The following is a 25,602-nucleotide window of genomic DNA, read 5'->3' as shown; positions in this document are numbered from 1 at the left end:
AACTGTTGTGTATGTCCGCGATCTTGTTGTGGAAGAATGAGGCGAGGGAGTTGCAGAGGTCTTGCGACGGGGTGATGTCGTTGTTTCCGGCGTTGGGGTTGGAGAGCTCCTTTACGATGTTGAAGAGTTCCTTGCAATTGTGTGCGTTGTTGTCTAGCCGGTCCTTGTAGGCATTTTTCTTGGTGGCGCGGATCAGTTGGTGGTGTTTCCGGGTGGCGAGCTTGAGGTTGGCCATGTTGTCCATTGTTGGTTCCCTTCTCCACACTTTCTCGAGGGCTCGGCAGTTCTTCTTGGAGCTCTTGAGTTCGTCGGTGAACCATGGGGCTTTTCTGCTGCCGGGTCTGCTGGGCGGGGTCCTCAGAGGGGCGAGTTCGTCCGCGCAGTTGCTGATCCACTTCGTGAGGTTGTCGGCGGCCTGGCTGGGGTTCGTTGAGCCGGCGGGAGGGTGCTGGCTCAGGGCGGTGGAGAGCTGGTCGGCTGTGATCTTGTTCCAGCTTCTTCGGGCAGCCTGTTGCTGGTGGTGGTGGATCGTCGTTCTTTTGAAGGTGAAGTGGACGCAGCTGTGGTCCGTCCAGTGGAGTTCTGTGGCGTGGCTGAAGGCGATGTCTTTGCTGGATGAGAAGACGGCGTCGAGTGTGTGTCCGGCGAGGTGGGTGGGGGTGGACACCAGCTGCTTGAGTCCGAGGTTGGCGAGGTTGTCGAGCAGGGTGCTGGTGTTGCGGTCGCTGTTGTTCTCCAGGTGAAAGTTGAGGTCTCCCAGGAGGATGTAGTCGACGGAGGGGAGGGCATGCGGGCTAATGAAGTCGGCGATGTCTTTGCTGAATCGTGTGCGTGGTCCCGGGGGTCGGTAGATCAGGGTGCCTCTGAGGGTTGTTCTGGGGTCCGTGTGGATCTGGAAGTGCAGGTGTTCGGCGGTGGTTAGGGTGTCGTCGGTGTTGGTCGTGATGCGGATGGTGTCTCTGTGGATGATGGCGATGCCTCCTCCCATCTGGTTGGCGGTGCGGTCCCTCCGTGTGATCTTGTAGCCCTCTGGGATGGCGATGGCGATGTCGGGCGCTGAGGAGGCGTTCATCCAGGTCTCAGTGAGGAAGGCGACCTCAGGGGCTGTGGTGTCGAGGAGGTTCCAGAGTTCGATGGCGTGTCTGTGGACGGAGCGGGTGTTGAGCAGGATGCACTTGAGGTGGTTGCTGCTGGTGTTCGTCTTGGCGGGTGTTGGTGCGGGGCAGGTCCGGATGCAGGTGAACTTGCAGGCGTGGCAGCTGAAGGGTCCGTGGGTGTGCTTCGGGGTGGCTCGGTGACATCCCAGGATGCCGCCGGTATTGAGTGCGAGGAGGTCGGCGGCGTTGTAGGTTCTTCGGGTCGGCTTCCGTCGGTGGGGGCCAGGGGTCCTGGCGCTGGGCGCGGTCCGGTCGCGGACGGGCGCAGACGGGCAGACGGGGAGTCGCAGAGGTCTTATGACGGAGTGATGTCGTTGGTGCCGGTGCTGGGGTTGGAGAACGAAGGCGATGTCTTTGCTGGATGAGAAGACGGCGTCGAGTGTGTGGCCGGCGTAGTGGGTGGGGGTGTTGACCAGTTGCTTGAGTCCGAGGTTGGCGAGGTTTTCCAGCAGGGCGGTGGTGTTGCGGTCCTTGTTGTTCTCCAGGTGGAAGTTGAGGTCCCCGAGGAGGATGTAGTCGGTGGAGGGGAGGGCGTGCGGGCTGATGAAGTCTGTGATGTCTTCGCTGAATTGTGTGCGTGGTCCCGGGGGTCTGTAGACGAGGGTGCCTCTGAGGGTCGTCTTAGGGTCGGTGTGAATCTGGAAGTGGAGATGTTCGGCTGCGGCGAAGGAGTCGTTGGCGTCGGTCGTGATGCGGATGGTGTTCCTGTGGACGATGGCGATGCCACCTCCGGTGTGGTTGATACGGTCCCTCCTGATGATCTTGTACCCGTCCGGGATGGTGATGGCGATGTCGGGTGCAGAGGAGGCGTTCATCCAGGTTTCCGTGAGGAAGGCGACGTCCGGTGATGTAGCGTCGAGGAGGTTCCAGAGTTCCACGGCGTGTCTGTGGACGGAGCGGGTGTTGATCAGGATGCACTTGAAGTGGTTGCTGCTGGTGTTTGTCTTGGCGGGTGCGGGGCAGGTTCGGAGGCAGGTGAACTTGCAGGTGCAGCAGGTGAAGGGTCCGTGGGTGCGTCTCGGGGTGGCTCGGCAGCAGGCGTGGGTCCGGCCGGCATTGAGTGCGTTGAGAGTGGCGGCGTCGTAGGTCAGTCGGGTCGTCTTGCCTCGGCGGGGAGGGCCAGGGGTCCTGGCGCTGGGCGCGGTCCAGGCGCGGACGGGCGCAGACGGGCTTACCTTTGGCGCACCTTCGGTGCTCAATCGGCGCTCCCGCTGCGCGCGTCCGCTGCGCGGTCGCTCTGGGGGCGTCATAAGTAAGGAGCCGGGAGGGAGGAGCAGCTGGGTGGCGGGAGCGGGGCGGCGAATGGAATCACAGGAGGGCGGGGCCGCAGGGAGGCAGCGGCGGGAAATTCCAAGAAGCAGCGGGCAGCGGGAAATTCCCAGGAGCAGCGGGAAATTCCCAGGAGCAGCGGGAAATTCCCAGGAGCAGCGGGCCGCGAGCGAAGGAATCTGCAGGCAGGAGGCGGCAAAGGCAGGCAGGAGCGGCAGCAGTGAGTGGGGCGACCAAGCCCTGTGGAGGAATACCTCCACAGGAAGAAATTCCTATCTAATATTGGAAGAAATACCTATCTAATATTGCTGCGAAGTTCGATAAAAGAAGAAGCATTTTATAGGTGGACGAAGAGAACAGTATAATTGAGTCGCACTCCTGTTTCTTTTAAAAAAAAAAAAAAAAGAGGAAATATCGCTAAGGTCTGCAGAGAAGCATCGATCGATCGCTAAGGTCTGCAGAGAAGCATCGATAGAAATCTGTGAGTTTTAATCTTTCATTTTGCTATCTTGAAAGATGTTAATGACATCATTAGTCTAAAGTTTGTTTGCGACATTTGAAACTTTAGAAATAAACTTACCAGTTGAAGCGCGAGCTTTCCTCTTGATTCCGGTGTTTGCTTGTGACACGACGCGCCTGGCGACAGTGATGCGACGCGTCTGTTGGGAGTGACGTGTTACGCTTGGCAGCAACACTGTTAAAGGACAAGTAATACTTCATGGAATGAAATACGCCATACGTAGTGACGTACCAGCGTGCGGCCATTTTGTATCATTTTTTTTAGTGTTTCCTAGCAACCAGATTTTCTCCGTGTTTAAGACGAAGGTTGCTGTTTTGGAATCGTTTGGAGGACAACGATCAACTTCGCAGTAACAACGAAGAGCAAGTTGGTAATCTGTTGTTTTATGTTATTTATTTTTTCCTTTTGGTTGTTTTGATCAAGAACTTAGAAGAACTTACCAGTATTGTATCCCAAACTAAAGGAAGCACTAATATTTACTTACAAGGAATAGGAGGGAGAGTAAATTGTTATGTATAGAAAGTCACAATGTGGTAATGCCACCACCCTTCTAGCAAGATAGTGGTGATCCTCCAATTGAATGGGAGGAGTGGATTGAGATTTTTGAAAATTACATTGAAGCAGTAGATGGGAAGGACTTCAGTGCTATAAGGAAAAGAGCTTTGTTATTGAGCACTTTAGGGAAAGAAGGTCAACACGCATTTAAATTTTTACCTCAAGGCACTAATGTTGATGGAAGGGTTATTTCAAATGTTTATACTGAAGCTAAGGAACGTTTAAAGAAACAATATTCGAAAAAGGTGAACATTGTAATGGCAAGACACAAATTTTATACTCAACCGCAGAAGCAGGAAGAGACAGTTGATCAATTTGTCACACGACTCAGGGAGTTGTCCCTAAAGTGCAATTTCGGGAACATCAGAGATGAGATGAAACAGGATCAACTCATTGTACAGTGCAAAAATAAGAAGATGCAGGAGAAATTGTGGGCTGCGAAGAATCCGTCACTACAAGATGCAATAGTGATTGCAAAAGTTGGGGAAGAATGGAGCGCTTGTATGAAAGAAATGGAACGTAAAGAAGATTCCAAAGAGTCTGTTTCATGTGTGGAACAGCTGGAAGGGGTTGCAGCTATTGGTAGTAAAAAAGGGTATGAGAAGACTGAAAGAAATGTAGGAAGAATGTCTAATTTCAATCCTTATGGATCTGACCAATATAGGAACAGAGACAAAATGTGCACGATATGCGGAAGTACATATCATTCTGAAGATTATAAGAAGTGTTTTGCTTTAGATAAAGAATGTAGGAAGTGTGGCAGGAAAGGTCACTGCAGTAAAATGTGCAAATTTAGTAGTAGAGGGAAAGTAGCTGTGATTCAAGAGGAAAGGGTGTGTGCTAGTGTGGGTACTAGTGTGGAAGGTGCAAAGAAAATCTTGTGTGTAACGGATGATGAATCTGATAGGGAGTCGAGCAGAAGAGTTAGAACAAAAGCAATTTTTATTATTGATGGTGTTCAGACTGAGTCGATGGTTGATTCAGGGTCGTTCTGGACAATTATACCTGAATGTTTGTTTAAAGAGAAATGGCCGAATGTTGGATTGGAACCTAAAGATATCAATCCAGGTGGGTATCAAGGGGAGAAGATTGAGATAATTGGATATATGGTTTCAGACATAATATTCAAGAGCAGATCCGTTAGAGGAAAAGTGTATGTGGCACAGTCAGGACCACCAATTCTAGGTTGGAGTCATCAATACGACACACATCATAATTAACCCAAGAGCAAAGGATCAAGTCATGGTTGTGGAGGAGGTGACAACAGAATCCATTGTTGATGGAATGACTGACCTGTTTAAGGAAGAGATCGGGGAGTTGAAGGGGTATGTGCATAGGATTATGCTCAAGCCTGATGCAATACCGGCACAGCATAAGGTCAGGAAGGTTCCTATAATAGCCAGGGAAGAAGTTAAGAAATTGTTGAGTGAAATGTTAGAGCAAGGGGTGATTGAGCAGATTAAGACGCCAAGCTGGATTTCGCCAGTAGTGATCACGACGAAATCTGATGGCAAGTACAGATTTTGTGTTGATTTACGCTGTTTGAATAGGAATATTGTTGTGGATAATTTTCCTCTTCCCAACATTAATGAATTGGTATTACTATTGAAAGGAGGAAAGATATTCACAAAATTAGATTTACGCAGTGCGTATCATCAAATCAAACTTTATGATGATTCAAAACCGTTGACAGCATTTATTACAAGTGAGGGAGTGTTTCAATTTACTCGTATGCCTTTCGGGTTGGCTTCGGCTACTGGGGTCTTTCAACGTATGATGGGGTCAGTTCTTGGTGGGATAAGGAATTTTGTTTACTTTCAAGATGACGTACTGCTGTTTGGGAAGGACAAAGATGAACATGATTTGATTCTCAAGGAAGTGTTGGTGAAAATGGAGCATGCTGGTTTGACTTTGAAGAAGGAAAAATGTAAGTTTGCAGTAGAAGAAGTAGAGTACTTGGGTTACACCTTGTCGGCTGAGGGAGTCAAGCCTAAGGGTGACTTGTTGGAGTCTATACGAAAAGCGCCATCACCAGTGGACAGAGATCAGTTGAGATCTTTTCTTGGTCTTATAGAATATTACGCAAAGTTTGTGCGTAATTTTGCAGACAAGACGGAAAAGATAAGAGTGTTACTCAGGAAAGGTTGCAGGTTCAGATGGGGTGAAGAGGAAGAGAGTGCGTTTTTAGGTATTAAGGAGATTTGTGGAGCTGGGATTTTAACGCCTTTTGATACAAGTTTGGATTCTATTTTGACCGTGGATGCGAGTGCAGTAGGTTTAGTTGCTGTTCTTGCGCAAGTGCACTCCTGTGGTACTAAGACAGTGGCCTTTGCATCTAGATCTCTCACTCGTTCAGAGAGGAATTATTCTATTATTGAGAGGGAGGCACTCGCTGCAACATGGGGTTGCGAGTACTTTAGGATGTATCTGTGGGGGAAGCAATTCAGGTTGGAAACTGATCACAAACCCCTGGTTAAGATATTATCACCGGGTGGTGCAGGAAAAGGATCAGCGAGGTTAGCTAGATTGGCAGCGAGGCTACAGGAATTTCTGTATAGGGTTGATTATATTCCTGGGTGGAAGAATAATCAGGCAGATGGGTTATCTAGGCTTCCTTTGCCTTGGAATGAGGTCGATCAATCTGGAGTAGAGTCATTTTTGTATGAGGGTTCGGTTGCCGCTATTGGAGATGTAGTGGAATTTTGCTCAGGAGCAATTAGTAGGGAACAGTGGAATGAGAGTATGGCAAAAGATGAAGTTTCACGTAAAGTTAAAGATTTGATAGTTAAGGGTGCTAGGCGTGAAAGTACTCTGGAGGTTGCTGTTAGACCATTTGGGAAGGTTTTAGATGAATTATCAGTTTTGGATAAAGATGGGAATATGGTGATGAAAGGAGAGAAATGTATTCCACCTAGTGATTTGAGATTTTTATTATTCAAATTGGCACACGAAGGCCATTTAGGTCAATCTCTTACCAAGACAAGGTTGAGGGAATATTTTTTGGTGGCCTGCTATGGACACTAATGTTTCTGATTGGGTCGAGAGATGTGTGATTGTTTAGAATCTGAAAAAAGGTTGAAGGTTGGCAGTCAGGTTTCTCATGGGTCTATTGTTGATCCAAAATCCCCGTGGCACTCAGTGTGTATGGATTTTATTGGGCCGTTTAATGGTTTGAGTAGTGAGTTGAAGTTTGCTCTGGTATTAGTTGATGTAACTTCAAAGTGGCTTATTGTGAAGTTTAGCAGAGCGATAACAAGGTCTACCATAATTTTGCTTAAAGAGATATTTATAGAGGAAGGCTATCCAGTTCGATTAATTACTGATAATGGTACTCAATTAACTTCAGATGAGATGGCGAGGTTTTTGAGTGGTTGTGGGATTGTACATTCCAGAACATCTTTATACAACCCACAGGGGAACAGAATGGTTGAGAGAGCCAACAGGATGGTGAAGGGGGCGATTCAGATGGCTATTAGCAGTGGTGGCGTGGTCAAGAATATGGTGGATGATTTAGTATGGGCTTATCGCACCACTGAAAGTCATGTAACTGGGCAAATTCCGTTTAACGTAATGAGAGGGCGTTCAGCGGGTACCAAGCTAATACCGGCTTGGATGAAGGAGTGCATTGATTTGGCAGATATGGAGGAGTCTTCAAAGCCTAGTGAGGATGTAACGGACAGAAAGAACATTATAAGTGTGAATGACTTTGTGAAAGTGAAACCTGGAAGGGTTACAGCTGGTTTGTCGAAATTTAGGGGACCCTTTAGAGTAAAGTCTGTTCACAATAGGTTTGTAACTTTGGAAAATGGCGAACATTGGAATCTTAGAAGGGTAGCCCTGTACAAAAAGCATGAGGCTGGTAAATATTCGGGTTCCAGTGTGAAGGGGATGGATATAGTTGATAGAAGTTCAACTAATTGTGATGACTTTGTTTCCTCAAGTAGAAGGAGCAGAAGACCACCTTCTTATCTTCAAGATTATTATTGTGGTGATGTGTAATTATTTTTTTTCCCTTTCTTTCTTTTATCATTTTATGGCATTTTATTGTAACTTATTTTTACAGATTGAAGGAATGAAGAGAAGAGGATATGTTGTATTCTGAGTTTATACTTTTCCTTTAAGACTGTCATTCTTTTTGGAACTATATCGTTGTAGTGTTCTATCTTCTAGCTTGTTAAGGCAGTTGCCTGCTAGCTTGGAAGGGGACACCAGCTTATCTCTGTTTATCTAAATAAATATCCATATTTATTACTATAACCTGTTGTGATCATTCAAGCTTCCCCTACAACAGGCTTCTCGTCCACCTTAACAGTTTGAGGCTTGCATCGGAGGGTGGGGTCCTCAATAATCTGTCCAAAGGCCTTAGTTTGCGATGCTTCTCCTTTAGGGAGCCATTAAACCAGGGTTTGGATTGTTTGATTGGAATCCTTCTGATTTGCTTCAGAGCAATTGTGTCTAAGATATGTGTCATGGTGTGGATGTAATGATCCGTAAGGTCATGCAGGTTGCTCATATTAGGGGGTGGCAGAAGAAGATTCTTGCTAATGAATGTTAGATTGGTGTTGATATCTCTCAGATTACGAACCAGCTGTTTGGTTTTGAGTGGTTGACCTTGTCTGACCAGAACCTTTTCCAGGATGTGAAAGGATATTTGGTGATGATCTGAACAGTCACAGAGTGTGATGTCATCAAGTTGTGTGGAGTTGTCTTTAGCTATGATAAGATCAAGGGTGGAGCCCTTGTTGTGGGTGGGTCCATTACTGGCCTGGGTGAAGTTGAGGGCGGAGAGGAAAGCCTTGAAGGAGCTCAATAAGGGATCATTTGTGTTGTTCCAGTGAAGGTTAAAATCCCAGAGGACGTTATAGCTGGGGTGTTGGGCCGAGCATGAGGTAATGAACTCCATAATTTACTCGAAGAAGAGCAGATTATCACCTGGGGAATGATATATCCTGTGGAGCATGCAGACAATCTTGCCATTGTTCCAGATTTCTGTATCTAGGTGTTCACTAGAGGACATCAGGGCAGTTTGAGCCTGTTAGAATGTGAGGATGGAGCGATAAATGGAAGCAATATCACCCCTAAATTTAACAGGTCTATTAAGGCTGATAATGTCATATTCAGAAGGGAATAAGATGTCACGAATTGGGGAGGAGGAGTCATTAAGTCAGGTTTCAATTAGGATCCTAGGATGCTTGTTTTCAGTCCAGGGAGGACCTGGCTTGGCAGTTCGGGCTGGACTGTTCCGAGGAGGCACAGGGTCAAGGCTGATTTGCATGTGGCTAGGTAAGCAAAGGGTGAAGTATAAGATAGGTTGTATCATACATAAAAGTCTTCAGAATAAAGGCCCAGGGTACTTAAATGACAGATTCTCCCCCTATAAACCTGTAAGATCCTTGAGATCTAGTGAACAAGCTTTATTACAGGTCCCGAGAGCCAGAAAGGCCAGGCAGGGTGGTAGAGCCCTTTCAATCGCCGGACCAAGGCTGTGGAACAGCCTCCCCCTCTCTTTGCGACTCTGTCAGGAATATCTCCCGTTTAGAAAACAGTTAAAAACCTTTCTATTTCAAAACTAGCGCTACCTGTATACCTACTGTTATAAGCTGAAAGGTTTTCAAAGGCGCGGAGATACTCCTCTGGGAGGTGATCCTAGCGCGTTATAAACCCGCAAATAAATAAATAAATAAATAAATAGGTTCAAACTGGAATGGCATGGGTAGCTAATAAAAGATGGATTTAGGCTCAGATCTCTGTACTGGGGTGAATGTATGACATTGTTCTGCATTCTGTCCATCAGCTGTTATTTTTGCATTTGTCACCCTGAGTGGGAAGGGTATGCTCAGACGTGAGTCTCGTGCTCTCCATGCCACCGAAATCAAGCTATCCTACCTGAAGAGGGGTAAAACCCCAAAACCGGTCCTAGGTTGCTTGTTTCCAGTCCAGGGAGGAGCTGGCTTGGCAGTTCTGCTTGACTATTCCCAAGAGGCCCAGGGTCAAGGCTGATTTTCATATGGCTGGTATCAAACTGGAATGGCATGGTGAGCAAAAAAAACGATGGATTTAAGCCCAGATCTCTGTACTGGGGTGAATGTATGACATTGTTCTGCATTCTGTCCATCAACTGTTGTTTTTGCATTTAAAATTTAAAGATAGCACTCTGAGGTACATAATATATTCACTGGAGATTTCCTTTCGGTGTGCTTATTTATTTGATTGTGGTGGAAAATGAAGGAGGAAAATCAGTTCAGATTCTCATTTGTGAGGCTTGTTACGTGTCCCAACATGTGAATCAGTCTATAGTGACGGACAATGTTCAAGCTGCTGATAGGTTAAATAAGGTCAGTAAACACGTGTTACCCTCTTCCAGGTAAGGACGAATTTCCTCTTGTTCTTTTACATATCTTTGCATATCTTAGCATTGAAGCTAGTTTGTCAAAAACTTTGATAAATCTTGATGTAGGTCGTCAGTTGGCGAGAGATGCATCAAACAATGGCTTTCCCTAACCAATGTGTGTTTGCTTGTAATTTGATTGTATGTTTGTCTCCTTGTTAGATTTTTTGGATTAATTGTTCACGTTTCCAGGAGTTTGGGGAAGGTTTGTTGCATGTGTGAGATGTTGATCATTCACACCATACTGGCTTTAAGAGATGGTAGTATGGTTTGATGAAGCTTGTTGACAACACATTGTTGTAATTATTTGTTTAAGCTGCTTTATTATTTTATTTTTTTTCTGATAAAATTGAGAAAAACATTTGCAACAATTTGTTATTTTTGGCAAAAGTTGTTGATCAGAGATTGGTTAGGTAAAAGTTTCTCTGGTAATGGTTTTTTGGCTGAAAAGACAAAGAAGGTCATTATATCAGGCAGATGACTGCAGTAGCAGATTGTGTATAGGTGTGATGGCATCATGTATGCATTTCACCAAATCTCTCCTTGGATTTGGGGATGTGGTGATCTGTTGTGGAATGCAGTGTGCTTTCGCAATCCACTTTGCATGCTTGTATTTGTTTTTAAGGCTCTGAGTTTGGTTCCAATAGAAGGCACCTAAGTTGATAGCCATGATTTTTCAAGAGTTCGAACCAACCTTCTTAGCTTTAGCAGGGAATCATTGATTGATTGCCAACTTAACATTCCTATATCTTATGGCATTAACGTATGGAATAAATTATCCATACACTATTTCATTTTTCTGTTAAGTCGATAGCTTTTGATATAATTATTTATGTGTCGGTGAAATAGGGTGTGTTCTCTGTCAAATACACTAGCAGTTCCTTTGTTTTGGCTTTTTACCAGTGTCAACACACTGGCAAAAGGGCAACACAAGCATTTATAGGTACAGTGCAGGTATCTAACTAAAGATTTGGAACATCTGAATGTTGAACCATGAACGATTGCTAGAGACGTTTTAGGCGTATCAATGCTCATTTTTTATTTTTAAACTATTCAGTCCCAGGTGGGTTGCCGGCACAATTTCTACATATTAGGATCAATAACCCAAGTAAAAACTCAACAGTTTAGAAGTTTTAAATTAAAGAAAAAAAGACTAAAAAAATTAAGTAAGAAAATTATTATACTAAATAGCTTTTCATTTTCACTTTTATTTAATTTCTAGGACTTCACTGCTGCTCTGAAAAAACTTTTCAGATAAAATATCTGCATGTACTATTCACAATTGCACAAATGTCATCTGCTTCACATATGGTTTTAGAAAAATATTGTGTCACACTTCGGTGCCTTACTCTTTTTAGGAGGTTTCTCTCTTATTTTCTTACTTTATTCTTTGAATCTTTTTTTAATTAATTTAAAACTTCTAAACCGTTGAGTTTTTTAGTTGTGTTATTTATGCTATATACTGATGTATATATGTTGTCTGCAGCCTTAAAACAGTCCGAAAGACGAAACATGTGTCTGCTGCTTCTGTCCTTCTAAACCTTTCAAGACATTTGATTGAAAAGAATAAACCTATCTTTGGGCAAAGAGTAACTCTTTGGACTGGAAAAACTTTAATTCACTCTGATTCACTTTATTTGACTGTATATAATTTACTTAATTGTATGGGCTTTTATTGTGTGCTCCAGTACAGCCTCTAAAATCTCCTGAAAAGACAAACCCTCATGAATTCTCTGTTGGCTGCTGTGCCCTAGTACTATGAGATTATTGTTCATTTACGCGTCGCACTCCCTAGTGCTATTCCTTTTAGAATTGTGTATTTCGTAACAGCTACACCCATGGATACATTACCACTGGAGAGAAAAACATGTCATCCCATACTGCACTCATTAGATATTAAAACAATATAATATTCAATTTTTCTTGCCGCTTCTCTTCTTTAATTACTTTAGGCGGTTTGTGTAACTGCTTCTAAATGCTTGCCTCTGTGTATTCTGTTTTTGGCGGTCAAGGTTAGTCCGAAGGATACCTTTTGTATTGGAAGGATGTACTCCTATTTTACTTTGCAGACTCACCTGATCCAAAGTCAATCTGGCTTGAATTCCATTAACCTGACTCCATACTGTAAGGGGACGATGAAAGGGGCTTACCGTGGTCAGCGGCAACAACTGTAACCATATGCATGGGTACCTAGATCGAAAGACTGAACTCTTCCCAACTGTAATCTGCATGGTCTGAAGCATGATATACCTTTTGTAGAATAACAGTCACATGTTGATGAAATCCCCTTGCAGTCTTTCTATATTTGTTGAACTTTTCTAAAGTATGCTCCACATTGTTGACAAACAATTTCTTTATGTCAAGAAGCAAATCCAACATCTTTAACTGCATGTCCAGGGAAAAAAGTCAGCCTCAGCCAAGATGCACACACTTCTCTGACGAGGTAGCCATCCCTCTTGTAGTCGACTCAATGCATTTTGACCTTGTTCAGTGTTAAATTCTAGTCTTTGCCTGACAACTTCTTTCTGTCCATCAGTGCAGTGCGTAGGAAATCAAAAACTCAGTTTGTGCCTACACCGATGACACAGCCCTTGGCTGCAGCCGCCAATATTCGACCAAATGCAAGTTACACCTCAAACCCTGACAGGAGACCCTTAGGCCTGCTCAAAAGCACGACATATATAATAAGAGGAAGAAAAAGACAAACAGATTCTGGCCTTGTTCACAGAACCAACCGAAAAAGGGAATACTCGTAACAATAAAAGAGTACAGGCTCTAATCATATTCCAATCCACAATCGGTTGCAAAGCAAAGAAATTGGTTGGGTTCGGAGCCCCTCTGCAGGTTAGTGGTAGCCGCCAACACATATAGTTTTCGTGTAAGGTTCCTCCTTCATACAGGTTAAGTTCGTTATAGATTTAGAAGCAGTTTTTAATGCGGGGTCACAGAAAGTTGACTTGAGTCGGGAGAAGGACAGAACTGAACATGGGGATATATTACATAAACTGAAACCAATTCTCAAAGGAATTAGAACAACAGATTAATTCCAGGCTAATTAGTAAATTAAATTCACATCTACCAATTGTCTTATAAAGATTTAATTTAGTTTTTTTTATTTATTTAGCACTTACGCCTCAGCACTGTACAAAAAATAATTAGGCAAGAGTCCATGATGGCAAATAAAAAATAAGCATGATAAAGGTGCAACGAAGGGTTATTCGGGTATGCGAATTCGGGTATGCAGGAAGGAAGACAAGCAATGGCAATACCAGTATGTCTCTCCTAGACAAGATATAATGCATGGCAATGTGGGTTTCCCATGTTGTATACCAGTGTGGCTGCTGTGCAGCATGGCTAAAGGTTAGTGGCGTGGATTGGGGCGAGTAGAGTGTCCTAGACTTGATTTGGTAGAGTAGGGTGGCGTAGAGTGGTTTAGGAGGAGTAGGGTGTCATAGAGTTGAGCAAAGGATTTTATTTGAGCATTTATAAAGCGCAGAACTGCCCGGAGGCGTCTCGGCTCTAATAGCCTGAAATACAGCAAGGTTGCCAATGAGACTGGGGAGGGGAGTTCAGTGTTTCAGTGGGAGAGTTTGTCATAGAGTGGAGTGGGGCAGAATAGGGTGGAGTGGGTTGGAGTGGATTGAGATATTGGGGTGGATTGAAGTAGTTTGGGGCGGATTGGATTGAGGTAGAGTCGGTTGGAAGGAGTGAAGTGGGGTAGATTAGGGTGGGTGGACTGGAGTGGTGTGGGGTGTGATGGATTGGATTTTATTTATTAGAAAAATGTGAAAATGTTTATAAAGTGCGAACATGACCTGAAAGAGTATCAGAGCGCTGTAAAAAGGAGCGGAAGTGGAATGAGTTAGAAGCATGAGTACAACATCATAGCGGAACATGTGAGGTATATGAAAAATCAACAAAGGCATAGGGGAGCACGGGGAAAAACAAAAGTACAATATTGACCCAAGGTAATCAGCCCATATTGTGGGACATATAAAGTTCCAGAAGAGCAATACATCAAAAGGGCAAGTGAGGAGACAAAAATAGAACTTTTGAACAAAAGTATAAAAGAATGACAAACAGGAGATGGAAGTAGGTTAAGATGGCTCCAGGACTATTTATGTAGATGGTCATTCAGAAGTAGCCATTTGACATTTTTTTTAAATGAGGCGGTAGAGGGGTTTGATCTGATCTTGGGAGGAAGAGCGTTCCATTTTCTTGGAGCAAGATCAGAGAAAGCACAATTGAATGTTCTTTTCTTATTGAATTTGGGAGGTTTTAACAGTAGGGTATTAGAGCTTCTGAGGTTCCGACTCGAACCCGGTAGTTCAAGTTTTTTTGCCATGTAAACACGGGTGCTGTAATGAATAGCTTTGTGCATCAGGCAAGCTATCTTGAAACTGATCCTTGCTTCGATGGACAGCCAGTTTAGTTGAATTAGGTCTGGTGTGATGTGATCACATTTTCTGGAGCCATTGATGAGTCTGGCCACAGAGATGTGACTGGCTCCAAAAGGTGCTAATCTAGCTAGGGTCAAGAGATCACAAGGCGTCATCAACAATGTGAGTTAGGGCTGTTTCAGTACTGCGGACCCACTCTGAAAGCTGACTGGTAGAGGTCAAGGAGCTGAAATTTCTCGATGTGGTTGCAGAGCTGTGTGTGAACGCATTTCTCAAGCAATTTAACTAAAGTTATGATATTGGTAATTGGATGAAAATTGTTAGGGTCAGCTAAGTCAGCATTAGGTTTTTTTGGGATGGGAGTGACTTACCGCATCTTGAGGCAATCAGGAATTCTACAATGCACGAGAGATTTGTGAATAATCAGGGACCAAAGTGGAAGAATGGCTGATTTGTGTTCTTTGAAAATCTTGGCGGGTAGAGGATCATTGAAGTGATTGGAATGACTAAAGAAGCCACAGATTGGAGCAGCTCTGCATCATCTGGAAGCAGAAAGAAATTACAAGATGCATTGGTTTTCGGAGTGTAAACTTTGGGGTAGGAAGTAGGTGCTTTTGCTACTGTTAGCCCAGCTGAGGGTGCGAGGGAGTTCAGAAGCTGCAAATTTGGTGCGGCACGTTGCAGTTCAAGTTCAATTTTTCTTGCTGTTTCAGTGAAGTGTGCTGAGAAGTCCTCCCCACTAGGGCAAGAGATCATGGGTGCCAAATATTGAATGGTACAGTGGTTTGCTTGTTGTTTGATGAATTCAAAAAGTTGCTTGGGTCTGATTTTAGCACTGTCAAGCTGTGCCCTGAAGTGATCGGTTTTAGCACTACGGATATGTTTGTTCTATGGGCTTCTCGTCCACCTTAACAGTTTGAGGCTTGTAATGGAGGGTGTGGTCCTCAATAATCTGTCCGAAGGCCTTAGTTTGAGACGCTTCTCCTTTAGGGAGCCATTAAACCAGGGTTTGAATTGTTTTATTGGAATCCTTCTGAGTTGCTTCAGAGCAATTGTGTCTAAGATATGTGTCATGTTTCGACAATAGGACTTATACACACTTTGAAGTCTTGGACAGACGCCGATGAAGAACACTCATTATTGCATTTTTCTCATTACTTAATCTCCTATTTCTGCTGAAAGAGCCCCGTGTTTCCAATGTGTGCTGTCTTTGGTCTGCCATATTCTTTTATACTTGACGTTGGTGGTAAAAAGCTGACCACTGCGCCCAGGCGGTTGCTTGAATGTCCAGTCATATGCTTTCGTGTTGAGTACACCACGGCAGATTTCGAGCGAAGAATGCCTTTAGACCGCATCTCTGCCTCACATTGTTGTCCGTCAGTATATTCATCGCCCCCTGAAAAGGAACGAGACGTTACTTTCCGGTAATTATGCATCTCAAAGACAAGTATTGTTAAAGAATATTTTTAGTCAAATGATGAAGCACATGAAAACGAGGATTGATACTAGTTATGTAGTTTAACACACGCCCATTGAAATGCCTGGTGTGTATCAATAATGCAGCACCTTAAGCGATACGAACTGTTCTGATGAATAGAGTCTTAAAATAGTGTTTCTCACTGTATCACCACACAATTAGCCGCAAGAACAAATGTGTAAATTAACTGATCTATGGGAATGTAATCTTAAAGTTCCTGCTTTTCTCAAAAAGTTGCACGAGGTTAGTTATTATTGCTTCTTTTTTGTTGTTTATCCGAATTATACAATGGTCCGATTGTGGCAAGGCAGTACCAAAGTTGTGCAATGGTGGGGCTTAATCAAAGGGCCCTATTAGGAGAGCGCGCGTTTCCCAATAAGGAACGATAGCTACCTCGTGGTGCGGTAATTACAAGGAAAGACTTGGATCCAGATGATGAGTTTTGGTGCTGTGAATGAGGGATACCCCTGGATATTACCAGTCTCTGCGCACAGATGTATGCAGTTTTCCTCTAGCGCAAGCATTTCGCATAATTTTGTTGGTGAAATGTGAACATGTTCAAATCCCACAGGTATAGGTTTTCTAGCGAAAGCCCTAATCCTTATTTGGGTGTAAAATCCGGCTTCCTATCAGATTCGGGATAAGAACTCGACTCGTTAACAGTCTGTTATCTAAGGCATGCGACAGTCTTGAAAGGAAGGGAGGGTGGTCTAATGGAGCTGGGCAAGTGCACGTTCCTTTTAGTTGTCTCTTATGAGGAAAATGAATAGTTAGCAGCAGTAGACCCAAGAAAGAGAGCTATCCATTTTAGAGTCTTTGTGAATATTGTGACCACCCCTTCCAAAGGTGGTGAGCAGCAGCTCACTGTCTGTAAATCAAGTGATGTTAGGACACTTGCTGTAAACGTATAGGTTGAGTCTGTATTGTGAGGCTTCAGAATCTTGCTTGAGCCAGGGAACTTGTGGCCATCTTAAGAAGCTGAGATTGGTGGTTGATTAGAACACACTGAACAACCTCATGCGTATCTGCTGCTTAACGCAGTTTTCGAGTAGACAAACATGGAAAACTAAAATAAAATAAAATATCTGGATGGCCCTCATTATGGCATTAATAGGATGATTGACTACAAGGTGGCGCCAAAAAGAAAGTAAAGTATAAGCCACACAGGACTTGGAGCTTTGAGGGCCTGTTGAAAGGGGGAGGGTCAGCTTCCGCAGTCAGGCAAGTGGAAGATCTGCTGAAGGTTTGATGCTATGGTCCATTGAAGAACAGCACTCTGGTCATATCAATGAAACAACTTACTTCTAGGCGATGTACTTTTATTGTTTGTGAGAAGCAATTTAAGGACAAGGAAATAACATTTTGCTTCAATTACCATCTGGACTCTACCGTGGAAGTTCATGAAGAGTGGAAGACTGGCTGCTGTAAACAAAATATGTCTAGGAGCAAGTATTAAGATGGCCCTAAGCATGGGCAGATGTTTAACCTATTTGGCAATCAGCACAGTGTATCTTCTACGGTGTCCCTTTTCATACACATGAAAGTATTGGATTTGTAGATTCATCCCTAACGGTAGTTCTAGACCGTGTCCATTACTGCATAGCTGGACCAACCATAAAGTCTGACTCCTTGTAACATATATAGCTCTGATATTCACAGAGGTGAAGTTTAAGGCCTTTCAGGACTGGCTATTAGAAAATGCTCTCTCTTGACATTTTACAAAGGTGTGTATGGAGGACGCAGTGTATGACAGGCTCGTTGGGAGGGTGGTTGCAACTTTCTGTGGGTTCACTATTGAATGCCAGTGCAGCCTTCTATGGTGAAAAACATGAGAGATCTTAATTGATGTACAGTCGACACATACAAAATTGGCAACAGTGTGAAGGGAATGATTCCTCAAGTGAATGCAGTACAATAGAAAAATGGTCACAGTAGTAACAATATTTTTACAAAACAATAATTAAGCAGCATTCACAATACCAATTTAAGCTCAGACTTGCAAAGAATACATTTTATTTCAAATGTGAATATGCAATTCAACTTTGGTAACGCAGTTGCTCTTTCATCAGTAAATAATTCTGATATTTTAAAACAGGTGCTCAGGTGTGGAAAAGGGGAAAATGGAGTGTTTGTGGTCAAAATGAAACCGTGAGGGTGGTGAACAAGGAAAAGGTAGTGTGACATATATCAATCAAATTCACAGACTGAAACTGATCCAGCCTAACAAAGGTCACTTGTTCCAAATGTACCACATAGCATTGCATGAACACCACTCTGCAAACGCAGTTCGTGGAGCGCTACTGGTTGGGGGATGAAGTTCGCTTTACTCCTTAGGGACCTTGGGGGTCAAGTATCTCTTGTGGTACCTCCTGTAAGTCCTACATAGCAAGATTTCCTAAGAGCTGGTTGGGCACACCACCCCCTTTCTCCACCACTCTGCAAACGCAACTACTACTTTAAAAAAACATAGAAAGTCACCGAAAAAACCCAAAGGTTACAAGGACATTATAGTTAGGAATTAACATTTTAAAAACCTTAGAAATTCACTGAAAAAAACAGAGGTTACAGGGACATTATAGTTAGGCTCAGATTTTACTCTTGCAAAACCAGTGAAATTTAGCAGTTATAGTAAACAGAGCTACCTATAAATTGTGCCCCCCCCCCGCAATGCACTGCTTATGACCTCAAATATCACCTGGGATACCGATCCAAGTTATACTTGTGAGCGGATGCTTGCCTCTTATCTGCTCTCAGACACTTCAGCGCTGTTCCCTTTGGTAGGACTAGGCCTGCCTAAGGTGTCTGATCAACTGACTTTCCGGACTGTGATGGTCTCATAGGCCAGATTCGGATATAACCTCTTGTCACATGCAGTTTATTTACAATGTTTACTCATACCCCACATGGTTCGCTGCTTCCATGAAACTTCCACAGTTCTGATGATGACCCAGTAATTGTCCAGGGTCGGTACCAAATGTATACCTCAGACACACATGATGAACCAAGCAAAATCTTTCTGGTTAGTAAATGTTTCTGACACTTCTCTACAAATTCTGATGGTTGGTTGTGGCCTAACTTGGCGGTCACGACTCCTTAGTGCTCCAAACTTACTCCTACAATGTTGACAATATTCTGCAGAACACTTCTACAAGAAGTTGTCAACACGCTTATTATTTTGATGTCTGAACCCTGGGAGGCAGGGGACAAAGTCTGAAGTGTCCTACTCCATGCGCCCCTCTGCCCCCAATCACTCGCGGATGGACAGTGAGTGGGGGTAGGGTGTTACAACGCACCATGCGGGAGTAGCAGAGGCAGTATACTCTTCAGGGAAGACATCCTGTCCGGGGAACAGGCTCAGCCCTGAAGATATTGGAGATGTTTTTGTTCCCTCCTCCCCCACTCGTCCCAGTGGACAACGCTTGCCTCTTTGCAGGACGCTGGCTGTGTTCATTAAGACAGAGCCAGGTAGAGCAAGCCTCCCACAGGTGAGAGACTTTGCAGTCGAGAAGTGAGGTGACCCTGCCCCATAGATCCCGAGTGGAGACCTCCCCCACCCCCTTTGATTGCCATGGAGATGCCCTACCCACTTGATGCCAATCTGGGGGAGGGCCCCTTTGCCTAAAACCAGACCTAAATGCCATTTTTGGACATGGAACCAGCTAGGAGCCTGCATCATGACAGCTGGCTGCTGGTACTCTTCTGTGTGGAGAGAGGTGAGTCAAGCCACAATAGAATGCCATTTAAAGGGGACTCAGTCACCCTTAGGGCATCTTGTGACTGGGCTGGAGGGTTGGCTGTGGGTCTTGCTCAGTGGGCTGAGCTTGGAGTTGACACATGGCCTCGCCTCCTCTGTCTCCGGAGCACCGCCTGCCTCCTGCCTCCTGCCTCCGCTTCATTGACTCCTTCCTTCCACTAACCCCCCTAATGGTTAACAAAGGGCACCTGAGATCTCCACCCTGACTGCTGGAATGGTGAAGGGGGTGGGTCAAATCTGAAAAATAACACCCCTAGGCAACAATTAGTCAAGTAAGTGACAAGACCTATTCCAACATACTGATATTATAGACTCTGTGTACATAAAACTCATATTAAAAACGTAATTTTATTGATGCAATTTCATTCATTGATATTATAAAGGAATTGTTTCATAAACATATAAAACTGGACAACAACAATGCAACATACTTTCTGCAATTGAGCAACATAAATGTATACAATAAGCAAATATGTATGAAGTGCAGAAATAGACAATAGTTATAAATGAATTTATAACTAGACACTAAACAGACACATGTAAATACATCACAAATTACAAAACAGTGACTAATTGATACATTTTCTTATTTTCTATGCACGTTTTGGCGTGCTGAACGCCTTCTTCAGGAAAGCCATATTGATTTTGTGGATGGGCGATAAGGACCCAAATGATGGCAGTTTGGCAAAGGATAAAATATATAAATTCTCTTCACGTCTTTCACGGCACTTGGTCCCAAGATGCCGGACCTGAACTTCTCAAATCTTCATTAGACAGATACTTCTTTTTACTCTTGTTTCACAGACAACATGAATGTAGGGCACTCGAACCCAAGTATCCAAGAAAGGAACTCCCGGAGTTGGAATAGACCGTGTTAGGCCTCGTTTTTCGTGAGGACATATTACCGGGAGCCCAAAAACCACAGAGAAAGCCTATTGCTACCCAGGGAATTAACAGAGGGATAGCTGTAAAGAACATCTAGCCACACCTAGATCTACCCCCAGAATGTGCGCCGTATGTCGTAATATTAACTGGGGTGCCAGAATTGGATCATGGGAAGACCGAAACACATGACCAACTTAAAAACAAAACGATACACTGGCTAAATTATAACAGACCCCTCCCGGGAGAAGTCCATGTCCAGATATTGTGTGTGAGGAGAGTGAGCTGGGTGGGAAGTAGACCAAAAAACCAAGTGGGGGATTGTATCGTTGTAAATTTTAAGGACCTGAGAGCTGTGGGCCATGTATGTGTGTAGCCAATGAGATCCTCAGGCACCACCATTAGGGCCCACAACCTAAGTCATTTCTACTGCCCCTCAAACCAAATGGCCAATTACGATCAATATGAATGGAATAGGGTTAGTTACAACGGCCCACGGTTTTCTGTCCCACTTAGTAATAGATTTAGCAGCTTAGATTTGGTAGACTGACTAATTCCCACGTGCACTAATGTGAATGTTTCGCTGAGACAAAGTTTAACATCTAGTGAGGTTTTAGGAGGGGGTTCAACCTCTCAAACTGTCCTAAATGTTGAGGAAGGGTTGATAACGGATGATTTAACACTGCTGCCTAACCCAGTTGTGGCGGGGGAGAGCCCCACTGGTATTAATGTGCCTAACTGTGAATATGCTGCCCTGGACCAAGGTTCTAAGAGAAATAGTGGAATTGTTATCTAGGTATTGGCTGAGATGCATGGAATAAACCCCCATCGGGAAAAAAGTCTAGATACTGGAGGCTTAAGAATTCTATCCTGGAATATCGCAGGTTTGAGGGACACGAGATCTGCCTATTCCAGGAGACATGGGCAATTGATCCCCAGTATAGAGTAGCGTTCGTGGCATACTGTGAAGCAGCTTCTAAGGGGCCTATGGGTAGACCATCGGGGGGGACTTTGTATATGGGTGGGTACCCATCTGGGATGCAAGATAAGGAGTGTAGATACGCATTCTCCAGATATTATGTGCATCCTTTTGTCACACAGTAACCTCCCTAGACTAGCTGTTATTAAAGTCAACTCCAGGCCAGCACAGTATGGTGCCACCTCCCCTACCATAGACTCCTTGGCAAACTTTCTTGGTACACTTGAGGGGGGTACTCATTTTATAATCGGTGGGGACTTCAATTATCACTACGAGCCCCTCAATGGTATGGCACAAGTCATAAGTAGTGATGAGGATATAGTATGGTCAATTCCCCCTCCTAATATTTATCCCACTAGGGGGTGGACACCCTGGGTCTTGCAGCTAACAACCTTAACTTTGACTTACTCCTTAAGGGCATGTAACGGGCGGTTTATTGGATACAGTCCGGGCAATCCCACCTTTCAGTCAGGTGATGTAGCATCAACAATTGACTATTTAATGCTCAGTTTGGAGGTTTGGCACAATGTGGTTGATTTCAGAGTTAATTTACGCCCTGAAAGCGACCACAACCCACTAATTATGAATCTGGACTTCCAGCTTGCGGGAGTGGGTATCCACAGAGAGCCCGTGCAATGCAACAATTTGGAAGTTGCCCAAGGAGGGAGACGTATTAGGTGGGCAAAAATTAATCAGTCCCCGGAAATTTTGTCCAAGCTTTATACAAGCATTATTCCACTGTTGGAGAAGGCTAGCGGCACAATGGAGAACAGACTAATCCCAGGCCCCAACAGTACATTCGGGGAAATACATCTGGAAATGGTCCAGATTTGAGGAGAGTTTTTTTTTAACAGCACTGCACAAAAACAGAAACCTGGTATTGATAAAAAATCCTGGTATGGTAGGGATTGCAGGGTAGCAAAAAAGGCTCTGTTGTTCACACTCAAGGGGAACAATAAGGATTGCATCAGGGAAGCAAGGGCTTATTTTAAGAGAATAACTGAACAAGCTTAATTAGATTGGGAGGAAGATAGATGGCAGGCCATTAAGACTGCTCTAGATTCTAAGGATAGCAGATCTTTCTGGAATTTGGTCCACACTGGAAAAACAGAGGGAAGGACCACTACTGATCCTAACATCGATGAACAATCCTGGCACCTATATTTTAAAGAAATGTATTCTGGTTTGTGCCTTCTCACGAATGATAGCAATGCATCCCAATATGAATTTAATTCGGAACTGATACAGGAAATACCTACATTTACAATGGGCGAGGTATTATCAGCTCTAGCAAAGCTGCAGCCCAAGAAGGCGCCCGGTTTGGACAGGATCCCAGGGGATTTGTTCAAAAACAAGCAGACAGTATGGGTACCATATTTATTACTGCTTTTTAATGGAATACTCCATGGCCTCCCAGTACCGTCGACATTGGCATGGGCGGAGATTGTCCCCATCTTTAAAAAAGGGTCACTGATTGAGCCTGCGAATTATAGGCCAATCAGTCTTATTGATGTCACGCAGAAAATCTATTATTGGGCAGATTACAGGAGTGGATTGAAGACCGAGATATATTAACTCCATTACAAGCAGGATTTAGATCTAACATTTCGACTACAGACCAATTGTTTAGGCTCCAGTTAATTTACTGGAAGCATTTAGTCTTGGAAGGGGGGAGTTTGCATCTTACATTTGTGGATTTGAAGTCGGCATTTGACATGGTGGATCGTGACCAGATCTGGAATATCCCGCTGGACATGGGAGTTCCGCCATATCTCTGTCAACAACTTAAACGCCTCCATGAGAATAAGTACGCCAGGGTAAGATACGGTAATAATGGTCTATTAACAGCGCCTTTCCCCGTTGGAAAGGGAGACAGGCAAGGCTGCGTATTAGCCCCAACCCTCTTTTCTTTATTTTTAAATGGTCTAATAGATGATCTGCTTGCCACTAAGGATCTGGACGCTCCGAGAATATCGTCATCTAAATTCCCCGCGCTAATGTTCGCGGACGACACCCTGCTCCTCTCAAAGTCATCAATGGGGATGCAGAGGGTGTTGAACGAGTTTTCCCAGTTCTGCAAAAAGCAAAAATTGGTAGTCAACATTAATAAAACAAAATATATGGCCTTTAATGCCACTACCACTAACTGCCCACATCCTTTGATGGATGATAGATCATTAGAGCAAGTCAAATTATTTGATCATCTGGGCCTATCATTAAACGATAAGATGGGATGGGGCCCCCAAATTGGGAAGGCCAATTTGAAACTGACCCAGGCAATAGGAGGACTAATGAAAGTTCACAAGTCTTGTGTGGCAAAGACCATAAGCCCGTTGCTTGAGGTTTATAAAGTCCAAGCTAGGTCAGCTGCCCTCTATGGGGCAGAGCTGTGGGGACATTATTCCCCTAATGCCCTACAACTTACTGAAAATCAGCTTTTCAGAAATATTCTAGCTCTTCCAGTAAATACGCCCCTTGTGCCACTACGAATAGATCTGGATATTCTCCCAATAGAGGACTTAACTTCAGCAAGGCCGCTGTTATATTGGCGGCGGGTGTGGAGTACACCCGAGTTGAGACACTATAGGGATGAATTGAAAGCGGTACTGTTATTATTGGGGGCTGTAGGCCGCATACCCTGGCTGTCGTTCATCAGGGATTCCTTTCGTGCCATGGGTAGGGAGGACTTATGGACTACCCCTGAGGAATCATGTTTAGCTATTTCCAAAAGTCTATTAGCTAAAGCTGTGAAAGTCCATAAACTCACTAGCCTAATTCAGGGAGTAGCAACGACCAGTTTAACATACGGGTTCCTTGATTTTAAGTCCCTGTATCAATTCGAACAGGATTTAGATCAGATCCAGCCGCCTCTAGCTAGGAAGCTGTATCTGCAATTCAGATACGGGACACTCCCGCTCGATGCAGTAACTAATAAGTGAGCTGGGGGTATAAAGTCTTTCTGCCCAGGATGCATGGTGGAGGAGGAAACAGTGACCCATGTAATGTTATTCTGCCCAGCATACAAGTCGACTAGGGCAAAATGGATCATTCAACAGTGCAGAAATATGGGCATTGGAAATTATCGAGACTTTTTAAGGATCCTAAAATCTGATACTGCATTAGTATTTGTTGTGGCGTGTTCAAAATTTCTTTTCGCCATGTGGCTTAAACATATGTTTTTGCTAAAGAAAGTTATTTAGCCTCTAGTGACTGTTTTTTTGGACACAATTTTTTAGCTCATCAAAGTGGGATGCCTTTTTTTAACAATGTTTGCTAATTAAAAAAAGCTTTTATATGGTCTTAACCTTAAATTTTATTTTATATTAACTTTTAATTACTATAATTGACTCCCTTGTTATTCTATCTTGATCCCTGTGTAAACTGTTTGAGTCAATAATGTAATGAAACCGCAATCCCTCATGCTGCTATTGACTATATTTTATCGTTCAAATTTACATGTGCTTTTATGGCTGAAACAGCCGCAATAAAGTTTGATGATGATGAATAGACCAGTTATTCTTTAAGATTATATGCTGTGGTTGCAGATGATAAGTGTACAAAGCTTCTCAAATGATGTCTGGTGAATATTTCAGATGAACAAAGTCATGTCATGATATTTTTCTAATGGAGTGGTCTTATGTTGCTAAAAGACTGTATGTCACGTTGAAAATAACGGCAGCCCTCTTCTCAACTCCGAAAATGATGGACTCTTCGTTGTGAAGAGAGGTGAGGCAGGCCACAACAGAATGCCATATAAAAGGGACTCAGTCACCCTTGGGGCATCTTGATAGTGGGCTGGAGGGTCGGCGGTGGGTCTTGCCCAGTGGGCTTAGCTTGGAGTTGACCCATGGCCTGAATACGGTACCACCCCAAGGTGATGGAGCACATGACATAGGTTTTAAGCTGAGACTCTTCAGTGGAATTTGAGTTTTTTTAACAAAGACTTTGCTAAACTGTGCGAGGTTACATTGCAGATGGAAAGGTGAGTGAAAGAAGCTGAATGTTGATCGCAGCGCTATAATTTACGTCTGGTGGAGCTCTGGGAAGATATGTAGTGAAACGACCCTAAAACCTTTTTCTTTGACTGGTTTTAATCCTGTGTCCCAGTACAGAAAATATCCTTGTGCTTCATCATTGAGAGGGCACCCATAGCCCTCACACAGAAACCACTCACTGGCATCCCTCCTTGCTCGGTTATACTGAAGTTACTGCAATATTGTG

At 43.9% G+C, this 25,602-nt stretch overlaps 1 protein-coding gene across 3 annotated transcripts in view; it reads right to left on the bottom strand.

Annotated features, from left to right (window-relative positions):
* Nucleotides 1–12,971: 12,971 nt before the first annotated feature.
* The window catches only part of ANKAR (ankyrin and armadillo repeat containing), a 1,199,016-nt gene continuing 1,186,385 nt past the window's right edge, over nt 12,972–25,602 (bottom strand). For all 3 annotated transcript variants that reach the window (XM_078680368.1, XM_078680367.1, XM_078680369.1), the window contains one exon: nt 12,972–15,685. In XM_078680368.1, coding sequence (XP_078536494.1) covers nt 15,456–15,685 — 230 coding nt within the window. In that variant the 3' untranslated portion in view covers nt 12,972–15,455. The remainder of the gene's footprint in view (nt 15,686–25,602) is intronic.

Source organism: Lissotriton helveticus, chromosome 3_1 (assembly GCF_964261635.1).
Source record: "Lissotriton helveticus chromosome 3_1, aLisHel1.1, whole genome shotgun sequence".
Taxonomy (NCBI): domain Eukaryota; kingdom Metazoa; phylum Chordata; class Amphibia; order Caudata; family Salamandridae; genus Lissotriton; species Lissotriton helveticus.
The sequence above is the reverse complement of the archived record's forward strand: the minus strand, read 5'-3'. Positions and strand labels throughout refer to the sequence as shown.